This window comes from Aquarana catesbeiana, linkage group LG07 (assembly GCF_042186555.1).
Source record: "Aquarana catesbeiana isolate 2022-GZ linkage group LG07, ASM4218655v1, whole genome shotgun sequence".
In the NCBI taxonomy this organism is placed as follows: Eukaryota; Metazoa; Chordata; class Amphibia; order Anura; family Ranidae; genus Aquarana; species Aquarana catesbeiana.
In genome coordinates, this window is record NC_133330.1 from 92,286,993 (window position 1) to 92,303,032 (window position 16,040).

The following is a 16,040-nucleotide window of genomic DNA, read 5'->3' on the forward strand; positions in this document are numbered from 1 at the left end:
GCACTTGGGTGGGCTGGGTCGGGCGGAGGGGCAAAACGCAGGTGCTAGCAGGTATCTGGGCTGATCCCGCTAACACTGCGTTTTTGGGAACCCTAAACTGCTGGGGACGCTAGTATAGATCTGATCGGATCAGATATTGATCCGATCAGATACTATACCACTAAGGGAGGTGTACGGTGCGTGCGTGGGTGTTAGCTCTACTGGCACTAACCTGACGCTGCCTGGGGCTGGTGCTTGCCAGTTCACCAAAACGCTACCAAAAAAACTGTTAGCGATCGCAGGGATCAGGCCTGACTCTGCGAACGCTGCAGTTATGCGTTTAGTGTTTTGTAAGTGACGGTGATCGATCGATACTGCACTTGGGTGGGCCGGGCGGAGGGGCAAAATGCAGGTGCAAGCAGGTATCTGGGCTGATCCCGCTAACACTGCGTTTTTGGGAACCCTAAACTGCTGGGGACGCTAGTATAGATCTGATCCGATCAGATATTGATCCGTTCAGATACTATACCACTAAGGGAGGCGTATGCTGCGTGCGTGGGTGTTAGCAGTACTGGCGCTAATCTGATGCTGCCTGGGGCGACGCATATCACCGCCGGGCAATCAGGGGGCTAAACCTTTATTCGGTAATAAACGGCGGGTGCCCTGACACTATAAAAAATAAACAAACTAACCAGCGTCACCCGTAACAGTTATACGGTGATCAGTGGTGAAAGGGTTAACTAGGGGCAATCAAGGGGTTAAAACATTTATTAGGTAGTATATGGGGGTCCCTGACCCTATAAAACGCTGACAGCGAGCCTAAATATTTACGTCCCTAACTAGCGGGACCAGTGACACTAATACAGCGATCAGAAAAATGATCGCTTAGCAACACTGGTGATGGGTGGGTGATCAAGGGGTTAAAACTTTATTAGGGGGGGTTAGGGGGGTACCCTAAACCTAAAGAGGGCTAACACTTACTGCCCTACCACTTCTAACTGTCACAAACTGACACCATGCAGTAATCAGGGAAAAAAAAAAAAAAACCTGCTTGGTGTCAGTTTGTGACGGGGGGGGGGTGATTGGGGGGGATCGGGGGGCGTTCGGGGGGGGGATCGGGGGTGTAATGTATGCCTGGCATGTTCTACTGTGTGTGTGTGTGTGTGTTACACTTACTCAGATGTCTTCTCTCCTCGGCGCCGGAACGGAAACTGCCGAGCCGAGGAGAGATGACATCACATCCTCTGCCTGTGTGTACTATACACAGGCAGGGGATGTCTCTCATTGGCTGGGAGCGATCGCGAGGGGGGGGCCACGATCGGATGGCCTCCCCCTCGCCTCTCAACGCTCCCAGACAAATGCCGACCGCCGCTGGCACGGGGGGGGGGTCCGATCGGACCCCCCGCCCGCGGGAAGGCAATCACGTATGGGTAAGTGATTTTGCCTGCCCGTGCCATTCTGCTCACGTATATAGACGTGAGGCGGTCGGCAAGTGGTTAAAGCCATGCATTTAAGTGTGGCATGCATTTGTATTCAGCCCCCTTTACTCTGATACCCCAAACTAAAATCTAGTGGAACCAATTGCCTTCAGAAGTCACCTAATTAGTAAATAAAGTCTCCCTTTGTGTAATTTAGGTCAATGAACACACCAGACAGGTCAGGGATAAAGTTGTGGAGAAGTTTGAAGCAGGGTTAGGTTATAAAAAAATATTCCAAGCTTTGAACATCTCACGGAGCACTGTTTGATTCATCATCTGAAAATGGAAAGAGTATGGCACAATGCAAACCTACCAAGACATGGCCGTCCACCTAAACTGACAGACCGGCAAGGAAAGAGGTTCATGGTAACTCTGGAGGAGCTCTAGAGATCCACAGATCAGGTGGCAGAATCTGTCCACAGGACAACTATTAGCTGTACACTCCACAAATCTGGCCTTTATGGAAGAGTGGCAAGAAGAAAGCCATTGTTGAAAGAAAGGCATAAGAAGTCCGATTTGCAGTTTCCGAGAAGCCACGTGGGACACAGCAAACATATGGAAGAAGGTGCTCTGGTCAGATGAGACCAGAATTGAACTTGCTGGCCTAAAAGCAAAATGCTATGTGCAAAACTAACACTGCACGTCACACTGAACACACCATCCCCACAGTGAAACATGGTGGTGGCCGCATCATGTTGTAGAGATGCTTTTCTTCAGCAGGGACACGGAAGCTGGTCAGAGTTGATAGGAAGCTGGATGGAGCCAAATACAGGGTAACCTTAAAAGAAAACCTGCTAATGTCTGCAAGAGACTTGAGACTGGGGCAGAGGTTCACCTTCCAGCAGGACAATGACCCTAAACATACAGCCAAAGCTACAATGGAAAGGTTTGGATCAAAGCATATTCATGTGTTAGAATGGCCCAGTCAAAGTCCAAGCTTATATCCAATTGAGAATTTGTGGCAAGACTTGAAAATTGCTGTTCACAGACGCTCTCCATCCAATCTGACAGAGCTTGAGCTATTTTGCACAGAAGAATGGGCAAAAATGTAATTCTCTAGATATGCAAAGCTGGTAGAGACATCCCCAAAAAGACATGCAGCTGTAATTGCAGCGAAAGGTGATTCTACAAAGTATTGACTCAGGGGGGCTAAATACAAATGCACGCCACACTTTTCACATATTTATTTGTAAAAAAAAATGAAAACCATTTATAATTTTCCTTCCACTTCACAATTATGTGCCACTTTGTGTTGATCTATCACATAAAATCTCAATAAAATACATTTACATTTTTGGTTGTAACATGACAAAATCTGGAAAATTACTTTTTCTAGACACTGTATATTCAGATATGATATTTTAAGAAGCTGGGAACTATGTTATTTTCCTGAGAAGTGGTAATACCACTGGGGAGAAGGGGGGGGGGGGTTATCAGGGCTCAACCCAGGATAAGATTTGGATGGACTCTAAAAAGCAATGACCTCACAGTCCTATATTAGAACCAGTACCGGTATTAACTTCTCTTCATAGAGTAATAAGGACCCAACCTTTTTCTGACATTTGTTGCTTACAAGTTAAAATCACAATTTTTTGCTGAGCAACTACTTAGAACCCCCAAACATTATATATATATATATATATATATATATATATATATATATATATATATATTATTTACAGAGATCCTAGAGAATAAAATAGCAGTTGTTGAATTTTTTTTTAATCTCATGCGGTTTTTGCACAGCAGCTTTTCAAATGCAATTTTTTGGGAAAAAATACACTTAAATGAATTAAAAACAAAAAAACAAAACATAATATATACCCCAATGTTTTTGTATAATATGAAAGATGTTTTTACACCGAGTAAATAGATACCCAACATGTCATGCTTTAAAGTTGCGTGCGCTCGTGGAATAGCGCCGAACTACGGTACTTCAAAATCTTCATAGGCGACGCTATAAATATGTCTACTAGTTACCAGTTTAGAGTTACACAGAAGGTCTAGTGCTAGAATTATTTCTCTTGCTCATACATTTGCGGCGATCCCTCACATGTGTGGTTCAAAAACCGTTTACATACGCGGGTGTGAACTACGTATGCATTCACTAAGAACTGGGGCATTAAAATTTTTTTTTTTAAATACATTTTATTATATTTTTTTAATTTTTATGCTGTGCTTTGTGATCACTTTTATTGCTTTTGCAAGGAATGTAAACATCCCTTGCAAAAACAATATAGCATTTTTGGCCAAAAGACCCCAAATCTCTCCTCTACCCTTAAAAGCAAAAGATCAAAAACTTTTTTTTTATTGTACCCGGATCCCTAATTAACCACATGGATGACTCAGATGTCACATTGCAGGTCAGACTGGCCGACTCCAAGCTCAGAAGGTACAATACACATTATCATAAGTATAAACACAGAACACCTTCAGAAAAAAGCAGGAGACCTCAGTAGCAAACTGTTCGTCTCCTACCTACAACAGTCTGAGGTAAAGCTCATACAATGCTCATTCTGATACAGTGTAATTAATGTGTCATAGATTTCTTGAGGGATATTGTTGATAAATATTACTGTCCCATCTGCAGTAATCCCAACCGAATTCTCAGTGTCCATTAAGTAGTTGTCCATTATTTGTTTGGTCACCCTGTGCCCTTAATAGACACAAGGTGACTTACACATAAGAGGTACATGGGGGTACATAAAAGGTTCATTCAAAAACCACTGTATAGGACTGTCATATTTCTCCCCATCAAAAGTCGACTAACAAGGTCCCAGACCTCAGCCTGGTCTGGACATGCATTAGTCGAGCAGAGTGAACTCACATAGTCAGTCCGCATAATCTCCATTCTTGGCTGCAAGGAATAGTTGTCATTAGTAGGTGTGGGGCAAAGATCATTGACTCTGTCTGTCATTCCGGAGCTTGGTCTGCTGCTGGGGAGAGGGGCCATTTGCCCCAGCTCCCTGAAGCTGTGGAGGAACTGTAGGTGCTGGGTAGAGCTTGGTAGCACTCTGCCCTGTTGCCAGCAATTCTGCTGGGTTTCTGTTAGTGGGGACCTCAGACCTATCCACCAACACCAGCTCAAGCAGTTGTGAGGTGCCGATTGCACTCTCTCCCTGGAGTTCCTGCGGAGTGGATTGTTGTATGCAGAGGCCAGTAGTGTTCTGCCCTTTTAGCGCTTCAGCGCTCACATCATCTGCTTTGACTAACTTGGGGAGGGTAGACAGTTTCCTCCACTCTGGCTGACTGTTGGGGAGGGAAGACGACAACCTTCTCTCCCTTCTCCCCTTTGATCCTGATCTGCTGCTCAGGAGTGATCGCCACCTCCTCACCCTGGGCCTCCAGAACTGCCACAGGTGTGGGGCAGAAGTCTCGGTTGCCATTGCTTCAGCTGGGTTGGTGTCATAATTCTGGGGCCCCGCCTTCTGTTGGGACGCCCTTTCTCTGGTACTGTCTCCCAGGTGCACGAAACCTTCTTGGGGAGTGACCATCTCCTTCTCACCCTGGGCCTCCGGAACTGACACAGGTGTGGGGCAGAGGCCTTGGACCCTATGTCCGGTTGCCAGTACTTCAGCTGGAAAAGTTTCTTGTAACTACACAGATGCTGCTAGCAGGAAATCCCATGTCCCTGTCAGTGTTGTGGGAGAAAGGCTGATTGCCTCTTCTCTCAGGAAGGCTGAATCTGTTGTTTGGCTCTGATGCCAGCTCTTCTGCTGAAGGCTGAAGAGATGGCATCACCAGGTTGTTCTTCCTCAGCTGAAAAGTCTATTAAATCCCCAGTCTCTGGAACTGGTGTCTGGGGATAGAGGTTCACCATCTCCTGTCCATAGAATGAAGAAGATGTTACCGATGCTGGGCAGAGGTTAACAGAGCTCTGTCTTATTGTCAGCACTTCAGCTTTGGGGGCGGCCATCTCTGGAGTTTTCGCTGCCGATTCTGGGGCATGCTGCTGAACCTGTTCCAGCAGTTCCCTGTATGCCCTTTCCAGGTTTAAGCTCTGAGACCCCTGCAAGACCGAGCATAGCCTCTCTGTATTCTCGCAGGTCCTCAAGGCTGATTCCCTTTTATCGCCAAACACAAAACAATCTGTAAGGCTCTCCCACAGTAATCCAGACCCACCAAAGTCGTATCCCTCTGGAAAGCATTCTTTTGTCTCCCCTAAATGTTCCTGCTCTACATGTCATTGCAGAGCCCGATAACGATTGTCCAGCTCCTGCTAAACCAGCCTGTCCAACTCAGTCACCCTTTGCTCCTGGGGCCACTCTCCCAGGAAAGCCATCCGCAATGCCCATTGGTCACTGGCCCGTTGCTCTGGGATTGGAAAGCACTTGCCCTGTTGTATACCAGCGACCTGGAGGACTCCAATCCAGAGTCCTACCTGAATCTGCTGCCTGAGCTCCAGGTATTTATCTGCAGACACGGTCCTGGAGTATGATGAAAAGACAATCTGCAGCAGCCCCTGGAACTCTGATGCCAGGTTCATATCTCTGCTGGGGTGACCAAAGTCTGCTAGACCAATCTTGGATCCCAGTGGAGGTTTGGATGTCCCAGGCACAAGGAAGCATCCCACTGCTTGCCACCAAATTTGACAGAACCCAGACAGCCTGACTGGATATTTCCACCAAGAAGCTGCTTCCCAGTGCTCTGGAACATTATTTGCTTGGTCACCCTGTGCCCTTAATAGACACAGGGTGACTTACACATAAGAGGGACATGGGGGGGGGGGGGGGCTGAAACAAAGGTTTCGCAATTTCCTCCAAAAGCCCCTGTCCTGGCTAGGTCTGTCACAATTACCCTCCATAAAACCATAAAAACAAAGTCATGGGCTGTTCTCTGACTCAAGTGTGCCTGTGAAGATTTGGTGTGCCTAGCTGTGCAGGGTGGGGGGTGCAAGTATACTTGCGGCTCCCTATGGGTGTGCTACATTATCTTTTGCTTTAAGAAAAAAAAATTCATGTTTACGTGGCCGGTGAACCAGAAGTGAAGAGGGGACAAGGAGGTTGGGACTTTAATTGAAGCATGTGAAAGCGAGAGAATAGTAATCAAGTGGAACAAAGGAATTTTATTCATATTACAATATAAATGTACATAGAATGTTGATACATGGTAACAGCACTAATAAGATGATAACAAAAGTGTCTTGAATCATAACCACTGATGTCAAAAGTAAAAAAGGTAGGCATGGTAGTAAACAATAGACAATAAAATGGTAACAAAATCTCAATTAAGAGCATGGTAATTCCATTAAAAATGCCAAAGTTCCAAAAAAACATGATTAGATAAATTTATAATATATAAGGTAAAACCTTCAGGACCTATGGCCCTCCCGGCATCAAGGGAGCAAGGGAGGGCCCCTGATGTGCGTCACGGCCCCCGGAGGAGGAGAGCGGACGCCGCAGCAACCACACTGTTCACACCAGTGCCAGCGCTCAAATGATAATATGCAAATAGGGTAATAATAAAGATATGGTGACTAACAAAATAACTATGGATGACAAATTACAGGAGATAAATAAATAAAGCACAGGGGAAGGCTAAACATAGGATCATTGATTGCAAGGAATGTAATAAAGATAGTTACAATAGGGCTTAAACATGTGCTTCCATCCCTGAATTATGTTGATAAAGAAAAAAATACCCTATCTATGGTATATTGATTACTGATTATCTGTATATTAATTTTATCTTAGACTACCACGTGCATGCTCCTGACGAGTGGCGTATCAGCCACGAAACGTGTAGAGCTACATAATGCCGTGCTTCCATCTTTTTCACACCTGGTTCAAGTGTCTATACAATTATCAACTTTACAGGTTCAGTGAGGCAATAGATCCTGCAGGTTTTACCTTATATATTATAATTTTATCTAATCATGTTTTTGTGGAACTTTGGAATTTTTCATGGAATTACCATGCTCTTAATTGAGATTTTGTTACCATTTTATTGTCTATTGTTTACTACCGTGCCTACCTTTTTTACCTTTGACATCAGTGGTTATGATTCAAGACACTTTTGTTATCATCTTATTAGTGCTGTTACCATGTATCAACATTCTATGTACATTTATATTGTAATATGAATAAAATTCCTTTGTTCCACTTAATTACTATTCTCTCGCTTTCACGTGCTTCAATTAAAGTCCCAACCTCCTTGTTCCCTCTTTGCTTGACTCAATAGGGATGGAAATATGTGACCCTACCAGGCCACAATTTCATTTAAAGTCCCATAGGGATGGAAATACATAACCTTACCAGGTTTAGGCTTCCTGAAAGTCCCTAAAAATCCCCCTTTTTTCTTTATGAACCAGAAGTGATGTTGACATCGCTGCGGTCCTCCGTAGATGAGTGGTAGCCATCTTGCCAACGCCGGATGGTTCCAGAGCTCAGTGATCGGTAACGTCAAGCCGGGAACCACTGGGAAGCGGCGGGAGGGGGATGGCACCTCTCCCACCCTTCTAAAAGTGACCCCTCTATGAATCCGCCATTGGGATAACTTTTATCTAAAAACCGTCCACCTAAGGGATTACCCCTGTATTTAACTTTTAAAATCATGACATATATTCCCAGTTAGGCAGTCGGCAAGTGGCTAACAGTTGCTGAGGAGAAATAGACTATTTTACATTGCTGCTCAACCCTCCATTGCAGCTTGAACCCTGATAAAAGGATAGTGGTGTGACACCAAGAATTGGAAATTACCTTGGACTCTTTCATCTGTTTTTACTCTGGTGTTCCTTGTTGTATTTCTATAGTTTGAGTTACTGTTGGGTGGTCATTGAGAGCAATTTTGCAGTGTGGGAGCCACCTCAGTAGAGGTATTGAGCCTTTTTATATAGAATTACATAGAATTATAGAATTGCCATGAATTCATGGATAAAATCACCAAGGTCCATGTTTTTTTTCTTTAGGAAGGGTTTGACAGTCTTCTTCTGGGTAATATTGGATGTCCCTAATTCGAACAATAAATATGTCACAGTATCCACTGTAAGAGCAGCACTTTATCGTGTTCTGGCCTCCAAGGCTAACAACTCAAAAGCCTACATATTTGACCAGTACTACGTGGACCGACACTCACTGAATATATATGGTCAGTATATACATTGTACATGTTCCTTTCTTTATGTTTGCAGAACATGCATACATGGTCATGATCACCTTTGTATACAATTGGGTTCCTGGAAGGATTTGCCTTGGAAAACAATAGCTATAATGCTGTAAGCCCAACTTTGAAACTATTGACCAGTCTATATTATTTACACTTATAATTCTAAACTTTCTTAATCTGTATTGTACAAATTATTTCATTTTTTAAATAAACTATCATTTTAACGTGAACCTGTAGGTAATTTTACACTTTTCAATGTAATAGTTTTACCTATGGGTAGAAACAACAAAGAGTTCCAATATTATCTTTGGACAGAAAAGTCAAATTTCTGGAGCTAATACCCACCTAACTATCCCCTCCCTGTCCAAAAAATGTGCTTCAGTGGTCATTAAGGATGCTGTTAATGGATAGGGAGATAGTGAGTTGGTGGGGCTTAGACTGGGGGCCTAGTCTCACAGTCAGGGAACGCAAACCCTCTAGTAATAAAATAGAACCAAAAGGGAACCATAAACAATGCTTTTCTGGCCAAGAAAGGTGACAGAAGCCTGTGGGCAGATCATTTATACTGTAAGTTTAAAATGGCTGACCAGCTAATTTTAAACATAGCCTAAACAGGAGCCAAGTAGCCAGTGATCCTACAAATCCAAAGCATTTGTCTCTCGTTTTATAAACTTTTTCTGTTAACGTCAACAAATGTATATGTTCTCTGGCAATATTGGATGCCCATTGGCCTGCTAAAATAGACCACATGAGCTCAGAATTATTTATGAATCCATCCAACTATACCTCAAATGCCAAAATATATATATAACTTTGCACATGTAAATAACAAAGGTTATTTGTATAAATTAATTAATTATTTGGCCTTTTTAGTGCCACACACTAAATTCAACATGTTTAAGTTCTAAAAGGATCTAAACCCATAGAAATGGAGGGATTTTCACAGCACAACCAAAAAATATAGTTAAAAGATATAAAGTGTGTTACAGAATTACATTTCCTTTAAGATTACAAACGATAACATTTCACATTCATCAATGCATACAATTTTCCCAAAAGATTTTATGTTTGGTATCCAAGCTGTAGTATACACATACTTCTGTTCAATGTCTGCTTAAACAATATTAATCTCTGTGTGGGTGCCCTGGTGCCCCATCTTTTGTCCTGGTATCTGCCTGATTTTTCTCCCTCTGAAGGGTTCTGGCTTGAGCCATATCAATACAAGTTAAAGAGGGAGTCCACCTAAAAAAAAATTATTAAAAGCCAGCAGCTACAAATACTGCAGCTGCTGACTTTTAATAAATGGACACTTACCTGTCCTGGAGTCCAGCGATGTCGGCAGCCGAAGCCGATCAATCACTCGGCTCTTGGCTGCTGCTGCCGCCATTCTCTGTGAGGGAATCAGGAAGTGAAGCATTGCTGCTTCACTTCCCGGTTCCCTACTGCGCATGCACGAGTCGCGCTGTGCGTCCTAAGTGGTCCCCGCTATCTCCTGGGACCTGTGTGTTTCCCAGGAGACAGCGGGGGGGGGGGGTAGACAGGTAGACAGGTATCTTCACCCCCCTCCCCCCTGAAAGGTGCCAATCGTGGCACCGGAGGGGAGCAGGAATCAGATGAGCGGAAGTTCCACTTTTGAGTGGAACTCCGCTTTAACTAAGTTAGTAAATTTGTATTGATAGTTGATATGGCTTATATCGCATAAACAGGGATTGTTTTCCTTTGATCGTAATCATGTTTTAACTATTTATAATAAAATTTATTTTTTTATATAATCTTGTTTTGCTGTCCCTGTCTGGTTCCCTCAGTAACGTCCAGATAAGGTGTTTTTTTGTACCATATGTGCCCAGTAAAAAAATCCCCCTATTCATGTTCTGATGTCTGATTTAAAATTTAGGCCTAAGAAATTTTCCTAACAAGGACACAGATAAAAAAAGAAAAAAAAACAGGGGTTCTAATCACTTACCAATCAAAGTAAAAAAAAATAAAATCAAAATTGTGCTTACTGTAACTTCCTGCCCCTGATGAGGGCGTTTGCAGAAATAACATGACCAATCAAAGAGTCTAAGGAATGTCGAGTAGGAGGGTTAAAGTGTATAGAATATTGAAAAAGACCATCCCACAATGTTAGTTTTCTAATTATATCAATATTTTTCTATGATCACATGCTACATGTCTGATAACCCATTTACTATTGTGGAGCATGAAATTGAATGTGTCTAATCTGCCTCCTGCACCTCATAATATAGGGATATTTAATCTCCAAACATAAAGGGGTGGGCAGCTATATGGCAAATTAAGTTTAAAGTTAAAAATTGAAAAAAATGCACTTGGAGACTTAAAATATAAATGCAGGCTACTTGCTAGGGGGATAATCTTTGGGGGAATCCAGGGTGGAAAAAGATCAGGGGGCCCTAGTAAGGGGAATGGAGGACCTCAGTTACAAGGAATGACTACAAGAAATATACTAATATAAATTTTCCCTGGAGAAGAGACGCTAAATTGGAGGTATGATAGCGCTATCCAAATATCTCAATGGTGATTTTAGCATAAGGAGAAAACTTTTTAGTCTCAGGTTACTTAAGAGGACACACAACCACTCAAAGAAGTTGGACAAGAAGCGGTTTAACCCTAAACTGCGTAAGGGGTTCTTTACGTCAGAGCATTAAGGATGTGGAATTCCCTTCAACAGTTGGTGAGTATCAATAATTTAAAAAAAACTCTCAGATTTGCATCTTAGTGAACGCAATATACAGGGATATGGGAAATAGTTTGGACATAAACACACACCCACACAGGCTGAACTGGATAGATGGGTGTCATTATTCAACCTTACCAACTCTGTAACTATGCAATCATTTCATCAGATTAGGATTTGTGAAACATGATCAGATTTTGGTTCTGCAATGTGAAATAAAAGCCAGGAATGTGGCCTGGCTTCTACTACTTGCTAAAATATTTATGACATGCCATAATGTCTCTGCTAATAGAGGTTTACAATACTGTTAAGGTTGTTTGTTTGAGAAATGTTTTCCTAACGGATTATTTTAGTAAGATTATTGTCAGAAAAGCTGCAAACTGGAATGTTTTTAACACATTTTTTTATAGCCATTAAACAATGTTTGGTTTTCCAGGCTTTGCCTTAATGATACTTATGATGGCTGATTAACCATTAAGAGGTTTTAATGAATGACCCCAACAATCCCCCCCCCTTCCCGATTCTAGCTTGAGCTGTGTTGATAGAATTTTTGATGGCCTGCTCTGTGTCTCTGAGCTGACTATTTAGCCCGAGACTTTGATTGCTGAAAGTTTTGAGTTTTGGGTATGACACCTCATACCCAGAACCACATTACCACCACATCTCCCACCTTGTGCTTGCTCAGTGGTAGCAAGTAGTTCAAAGAGAGAACAATAATATATGAGCGGAGGGAGCTGTATGCCTCAATGGACTCTGAGAAAATATTTCACAATGAGAACAAAAATCCTATATTGTCAAGCACCCATTAAGGGATGCAGCTTGATAGCAAAAAACCTACACATGTCCAAAAATGTCCAAACTGTCAGATGGGCACACCCAAAAATAGCATCTGCGGGGGAAGACACAACAACCTTGTAAAAAACTTAGCGGAAATTATTTACAGAAGACCAAGTCTTGATAAAACCAGTGTATATGGTGAAACATGTCGGATCTTGCATCACGACAGAGACGCTCCGTGTATCACGGATGATGTACCACATAACGCTTGCACATGCACAGTCAATTGATTGAAGCTAATGGCAATCATTTTGGCTGAGGTGAGCGGACGGTGGCCCAGAGGACTCTACAGCAGTACAGAGCAGTGCAGAGCTGAAGGAAATTACTTGCTGGAGCTCCACGGACCCCGTTCTGTAACAAAACATACAGGACATATATAGCTCCCGGACCGGAGAATGACAATACATCCATCTGGACTGTAACCATATTGTTCCACATATGGTGGGGTGAGCGGACCTTTGGTCCTCCAATTGCTTGGTTTACTTTGCTCCTGGTATTTTACTATACCTCAGCCTTTGTTAGCCTGCTTCACTATAGTGTCAGCTTGCTACTGTTATCCAATGATGGAACTTTCAGTGAAAGTATCTAATTCAATCCGGGATTATTGTATACTTGTACCTCTGGATTAGTCACAAATTGTAAATCCTTTCCACCTCTCTGTACAGCAGCTTTACCTAGCTACAACTTCAATCAATATTGTTTCTGTGGGACTAGCAATTTGACTCAACTATTAATGCTCTAACCAAAGCTATCCTTCTGAAGGAGATTTAACTATGACCACCCTCACCACATACAGAAAATGGGGAGAGATTGGGATGAACAGGTACCAGGCACAGGGAAGGGACTACAATATCCTCATTAAGGTGAAAAACGGAAACAGCTCTGGGCAGGAAGGATGTCAGTGGTTTCAAAACCTTGTTTTTTACCTTGTAAGATCAAATGGGGCTCCCTATAGGACAACACAAATAACTAGAAATCCTACTGAGTGAAGTGATGAGTCAAGAAAAAGAACAGACAGGGCAGACACCTTACCCTTGGCAGTACTATGGGACAAGCCTTGTCCTACCCCCAACTGAAGGAAAGAACCCTAAAAAGGAAAGGGCCACCAAGGAGGTACATGGGGAATCCCAAGTAGAAAATAAATCGTCCACATTAGATGATAAACCTTACGGGAAGAAAATTAAGAAATTTGGGCATGGTCAAGTTTACTGAAGCTGAAATTAGCTTTGTGAAACACTCTCAGGCTGAAGCAAGTCGAAGGGTAGAGCAACAAACTAATACTGATTGTCGCACACAGAACAGTGAAGACATTGCTGAGGACCTGGAAAGATAGCAAAGTAAAAATATGTATTAATGAAAAAAAAAAACTCAACAATTAAAGGAGACAACAACTGCCTGAATACATTCTATCTGAAACTTTTGAGGGTTAATGAAGCATTTATTTCAGGTATTTATATAGCGCCAACAATTTCAGATTCAGAATACTTTTTTCATCTCAAAGAGAAATTATTTACACAGCGCTTTACATACATATATTGTACATTGACATCAGTCACTACCCTCAAAGAGCTTAAAATCTAAGTTCCCAAACTCACATTCATACATACACATACTAGGGCCAATTTAAACAGAAGCTATCTAAAATATAAGCATGTCTGTAGAGTGTGGGAGGGAGCCAGAGAACCCAAGAGGAAACCCATGCAAGTACAGGGAATACAAACTCCATGTAGGTAGTATTGTGGCTGGGATTTGAACAGATGATCTTAGCGCTACCAGGCAAAGGTGCTAACCACTAAGCCACTGTACTACCCATAAAGGGACATAAAGGGGCTTTAAAGGTCCCAATGGGGTGAAAGCTTGCAATGGGTTTCCCAACTGTAAACAGGTTAGGATAAAAACCTTGAAACTGTTTGCTTGACCCCCTGACTGAACAATTCGTTATTGGATAAACAGAGGTCTGTCCAATATTGTTCACCGGAAAACACAAAGGGAAGAATACGTTAAATGGGTGTGTGGACAAGGGATTATAGCGGTGCTAGGGTCAGGAAGATTAGAGAAGAAAAGATAAAACAAAAAATACTAAAATTACAAATTTTATTAATAGTCTATCATAAATACAATGTACATTATAAACAATTCATACAGTAATTATACAAATTTTGTGGATACATGTACTGTAAGTGACCCTAAGAATGGTCAAGTGGGCCAGATGGCAAGTGGCCGTTGAAGGAGGGGGGGCTCATTTTCCTACATGTTTCGCCAAAACATTGGCTTCTTCAGGGAACAGGAGCTCATAGGGTGGATATATATAAAAAATTCTGTGTGGTGGACATAAAAACACATGTTAGAAATATTAATTTGACCAAACACTGCATAGTAAAAACAATAACACATTGCAACTGTGGCTGGACATTCATGCAACCCTAAGCTCCACACCACTAAACGGAACTGCGGACATACCTGGGGCGTCAGTGCCCAAGACGGGAGGGAAGAGAGGGAGAGGGGGAACACAGCCACCCAAGGAGATCCCCACAGGGGAGCAGGCAGACCGCGCCGTAAATTATGCCTGCAGGGGGCATACAGTAGACCTGGCAAAGGAATGTAAAGATAGTCATGTGTCATAATGCACTGTGGTAGTTATTCCAGGAATAGAGGGTTGCGCATATGTGCATTGTATTAAAAAGAGAACAAAAAATATATGTATATAAATAGGTATAAATGTATCTATATCTCTGGAAAAGGTGCGGACTTACATGTATATCTAAAAGCTGTAGAGAGGCAAGGTCAGGAAGTGCCTGTGATATATGTATGCACACAGCAAGGAAAGGACATCAAGGTTGAACCATATCTGCAGACCACTTAAAGCAGGCCTAGTTGGAAAAATGGGTAGTGTTAGGGGTCTTGCTGTTGTTAACTGGGGCCAGATATGGTAGTTTATGCCTATACTTACTTGATGGTATCTGCTGTAAGAAAAGATTCTCATAGCGGTACATTCACAGGTATATAGTACCGGTGCTGGGATGAAAAAAGGGATAAAAATAAACGTGGATCCTATATGAAATATAAAGGAAAAAAGGAGGATCAGAAAGGTAGGGAAATGGAAGCTTTAAAATGTACTTGAGCACAGGTGAGGCTAGTGAAAAGGAATCTATTACCTAATTCATCATGAAGCACACCGTGTTGCTTGAGAAAATCAGTGTTAACCACCAGAGTAAGAGGCCGGTCCAAAGTAAGTTCTAAAAAGTATGTAAAGGAATAATAAATAATTCATGTAAACAACATGAAGTCAGGGTGTTTTGAAAGGCAGAAGTTTACCTTGTAGCTGTGTGCAGAGCGAATGCAGGCACGTCCCTCGTCCATGGGAACTGAGGGACTGGCCGGTTACTCATATACCCCCCACACCTGATCAGATGATGATCAGGTGTGCGGACGCTAAACGAGGGGTAGCCACGGCTGTGCACTGCACGGTGCCTAGGAACTACGAGTTCCATCATGCAACGCGCGCACATGCTCAGATCTCACGGACCGTGTGGCGATTGGAGAGGCGAACACCCCTGGAATGGGAAGTACCAAGGTGTCATCTCACCCAATCTGCCGATGGAATAAAGGACCAGAGGGTCTGAGAACAGACGTGGGCACCCAGGGGCAGACAGTTGTCTGCGCCTTGGCGTCCGTACAGGCAAAGACAGCGCTAGCCATGTCACCCCCAAACCGGGAGAGCCCGCGGAGCCGCCGCCCACCACCCACGCCACAGATAATCCCCCCAGTCGTGGGGCTAGCCAAGGCACCAGGGACAACCGCAGTCCAGTGGCGGGGAACAAAGGGGCACGAAGTGTAGTGCGCCGAGACACAGGATGGGAGGATATCCCAAAGGTTGCCCAACGATCCACAGGGGCCACTGGGAAAGGTGGGAATTACTGTGTGTCAGCACACGACATCCAGCCACA

At 43.1% G+C, this 16,040-nt stretch overlaps 1 protein-coding gene across 1 annotated transcript in view; it reads left to right on the top strand.

Annotated features, from left to right (window-relative positions):
- Positions 1-16,040, top strand: part of TMPRSS6 (transmembrane serine protease 6) — a 386,147-nt gene that overhangs the window by 71,996 nt on the left and 298,111 nt on the right. Inside the window, exon 5 of the mRNA XM_073592484.1 lies at positions 8,365-8,543. Within this exon, the coding sequence (XP_073448585.1) occupies positions 8,365-8,543 (179 nt within the window). The remainder of the gene's footprint in view (positions 1-8,364; positions 8,544-16,040) is intronic.